Genomic DNA, 3,789 nt, shown 5'->3' on the forward strand with positions numbered 1-3,789 from the left:
TTATCCTGATTCACAGTGCTTTAAGATTCCAACAGCAAAATTGAGATGTTATGCTTGCTGTTTTGACCTGAATTGAGATTTTATTGTAGCTGTTATGCTTGCTGTCAAAATGTTGTCTTGTAATGCAAAAGATTGCAAAATGATCATACAGAAGATTTTTTGAACATCTTTAGTTCAAGTTTTGGTCAGAATGTTGTCTTGTAGTTGTTGTGATCATCTTGTAGTTGTTTTGGTCAGAATGTTGTCTTGTAGCTATTTTAACTGAATTTTGGTCAGAACTGAAGATGCTATTTTAACTGAATTTTGCTTCAACTGAACCCATTTCATTGTGAGCAAAAAAATATGCGCCAGCGGGGACTCGAACCCACGACCGTGCGCTTGTTTCACTATGTTTCTACCACTGGGCTAGGACGAGGCTATTAGTCTTTCACTCTATGCCAACCTTTTTGAATATATCAAACTAGTCAAGTATGAAGCACACACCTCACTAACAAGTGGGCCACTCGACCCACTCGCTGACAAGTGGGCCATTTTGCTATTGTACCAAAAATATGCGCGTGGCCAAAAAATATGCGCGTGCGGGGGCTCGAACCCACGACCGTGCGCTTATTTCACTATGTTTCAACCACTGGGCTAGGAAGAGGCTCTTGGTTTTGTAATCTATGCCCCCCCTTTTTAATATATCAAACCAGTCACGTAGCAAACATCGAACTCGCTGATAAGTGGACCTTCCGACCACTCCTCTCCATTATCTACTCGACCCGCTCCTCCTCTCCATTATCCACTCGACCCACTCCTCCTCTCCGTCGCTGGAATCCCCTTCTCCTCCATCGACGGTGACGACCTCCCTGGCGAACCACTCCTCCATCGACAGCGACGGCCTCCTAAGGTATGAATCCACCGAGTCCTTCCTGTTCCTCTTCCTATTGATTAGATTAGGGTTCCCTGGCGCATGCTGATTAGGGTTCCATTGTAGATAGAGTAGTAGATCAAGAGGAGGCACCGTCCACGACACCGACAAGGCCAACAAGCTCAAGCAGTCGCCGTCCCCCCAGGTCCGTTCTGTTCCCCCCGTCTTCTTTGATTTGCTTTGTTTCCCCCAGGTTCGTAGATAGAGTAGTAGATCAAGAGGGATTTTGCATACTGAATTAGGCATTTAGGTTTAGGTCCCTTTTGGCCATGTTCAGTTGATGTGGTGCTACCTTGCTAGGTATGCTAGTTTCCCTGTGGTTCTCTTCACAGTGACGTAGAATTCATCAGAAATAGAAAAGGCAGACCGAAAGGGGAAAAATGATGCCAACACTTATAATGTTGCAAGTGTATTAGTATTTTCCAATTTTGTTTGTTTGTTTTTAAAATAAACATGTTTATATTTGTCTAAAAAGATGCAGCGGCACACTGGAGCAGTTAAACTTGTAGGGGATCTAGCCTCCAGTGGCCTTTGGCTATATAAACCATAGCAAAGCAAATTAAGCCAATAGCTCTGAATCTCTGAAATTCTAGTGTTAAATTCAGGTACATGACTATAAAGCTTTCACTGGGTTCTAACAAAATGTAGCACATGGGAAGATATGGTCCATTTATAGTAGATATGGTTCATTGTAGATATGGTCCATTTATAGTAGATATGATTCATTGTAGATATGGTCCATTTATAGTAGATATGATCCTGATGCTGTGTTTGCCATTTATAGTAGACATGGGCACATGGGCAGATATGGTCCATTGTAGATAGAGTAGTACTATTCCAAATGTTCACAAGTGCATTGCTTTTTTTCTCACTTTTGTTATCATAAATATCCACAAGTGCATTGCTCTTCTCATTTTTATCACTTTTGCCATCATAAACTTGGTTCTGTTCCTATTTATGTCCAGTCCTGTTTATGGTAACTTGTTGTTTAATTACAATGCTGCTTTTCAGAGAAGTGAGATGGCTGGCTTGGAAGGTTTCGATTTCTTCGAGATCGTAATTGAGAAATCTTGCAGTAGGCAGGTATGTTTATCATCACTCATTTCTTTATCATCACTCTGCTGTCTAGTGCTTGATTGCCACAATTAACCACTGCTTGACCCTCACTGCAGAGGCTGCCTGACAAATTTGCGAAGATGCTCGCCGGTCGTGAGCCCCACAAAGTGAAGCTACGGGAGGCCGGCAGTGGGCTTCACAGGCTGTGCTGGTGGGAAGTGTTGGTGGTGTTTGATGGTGAAGGCCACATGTACCTAGGGCCCGGCTGGGAGCATTTCGCCCGCGCCCATGAGCTACAGCTCGGGTACTTCCTTGTCTTCCGCTATGATGGCGACGCCATGTTCACCGTGAAGATGTTCGACAACACCATGTGCCGCATGTACTACCAGCACGACGACGATGCCAGTAAGCTCTCTGCCTCTCTTCTTCCTGTCCTTTTGGCTTCCTCTACCTGCACGATGACAACACCATGTTCACACTTTGTTGCATTTGGCCAGGCAATGGGAGCAGAGCGGGGATGAAGACGAGGAGCGGAGTGGGGATGACGAGGAGCAGCCTATTCTGGCTGATGACGAACATGCTATGGTGGTGGCTGACGACGACCCTGCTATGTTGGTGGCGGATGACGACCTTGCTATGGTGGTGGCGGACGACGACCTTGCTATGGTGGTGGCAAACGACGACCACGCGATGGTGGTGGCGGACGACGACCTCGCGATGGTGGCGGCGCCTGCAATCCCACAGCTTGGCGACAGGAACATGCCAATTGTGGTAGAGGAGTACATCCGCGTTGGGATTCGCCACTCTGAGCGCATCGGGTTGATGAAGGAGAAGAAGGAGGAGTGAAGGTGTTAAGAAGGTGTTCAGCATGTTAGGTTTAAGCTTGTTAGTGTAATATGAACATGTCAATGTTAAGTATGTCAGGTTTAATTTTGTGCATGCTCATGGATGCTGTATGACAGTGTCATCTAAACAAGTCATGTTTTTAACAATGAATATTCAGTTTGGTAATTGATGGGAATTGAAATTTTTTATGCATGCTCATGGATGAAAGATAAAATTACGGGTTTTTGTGCATGCTCATGTATGAAACAATATAAGTTTCATTTTTTGAATGCTAAAAACATGACTCAAACCCTAGCCACGGACGACAGCCGTGACTAAATCCGCCGGTTTTTAAAAACACCGTACAAATTCAAAGGGTGTGTCTAGGGCACATCTAGATGTGCTCTAGTTATTGCACATCTAAGTGAGTGAATCAAGCATAAAGAGAAAAGAAAAAAGAAAAAGGAAAATATCCACACGAATCTCGACGTAAGATCAATGCCATAGGACTTAGATGTGCAATACTTATGGCACATCTAGATGTGCTTTAGCAAAACTGAAATTCAAAAACTGTTTTTCATTTTTTGAATGCAAAAGACATGCGTTTTTCGTGAAGCGGCTACAAGGAGGGGCACCCCAAACGTCGCCATTCCATTTCTATCTCAAAGTAGACCCTATTTTACGAACGGTCGCCAAAAAGCATGCATTTCCGACCCTCGTAGCTACTCCCGGCAATTGGACCACCTTCGGCCGATTCAGCTGGAACCGGCTGGAATTTGAACTGCCGGTCCTCCATAGCTTCCCCATTATTTTCACTAAAAATGCTTTTTAGCTTCACAGGTAGGCATTCCATCACAGAATCGACAACAGATTTGCATGGCTCAAACCCTAGCCACGAACGGTCGTCGCGACGAAATCGGCCGGTTTTTGAAAACACCGTAAAAAATTCAAAAAAATCAAAAAATGGGAGACCTTCGCGTCACATCATCAAATGTGGC

The 3,789-nt window shown here is 44.5% G+C and overlaps 1 protein-coding gene across 1 annotated transcript; it reads left to right on the forward strand.

Moving 5' to 3' along the window:
- Positions 1-755: 755 nt before the first annotated feature.
- LOC123131331 (B3 domain-containing protein Os03g0212300-like) lies at positions 756-3,004 on the forward strand. The gene is made up of 5 exons (XM_044551028.1): positions 756-889; positions 977-1,055; positions 1,922-1,993; positions 2,083-2,371; positions 2,464-3,004. Exons 3-5 carry the CDS (start codon positions 1,931-1,933, stop codon positions 2,739-2,741), a joined length of 630 nt encoding a protein of 209 aa, XP_044406963.1. The 5' UTR covers positions 756-889; positions 977-1,055; positions 1,922-1,930; the 3' UTR covers positions 2,742-3,004.
- The last annotated feature ends 785 nt before the right edge of the window (positions 3,005-3,789 follow it).

This window comes from Triticum aestivum, chromosome 6A (genome assembly GCF_018294505.1).
Source record: "Triticum aestivum cultivar Chinese Spring chromosome 6A, IWGSC CS RefSeq v2.1, whole genome shotgun sequence".
Taxonomy (NCBI): Eukaryota; Viridiplantae; Streptophyta; class Magnoliopsida; order Poales; family Poaceae; genus Triticum; species Triticum aestivum.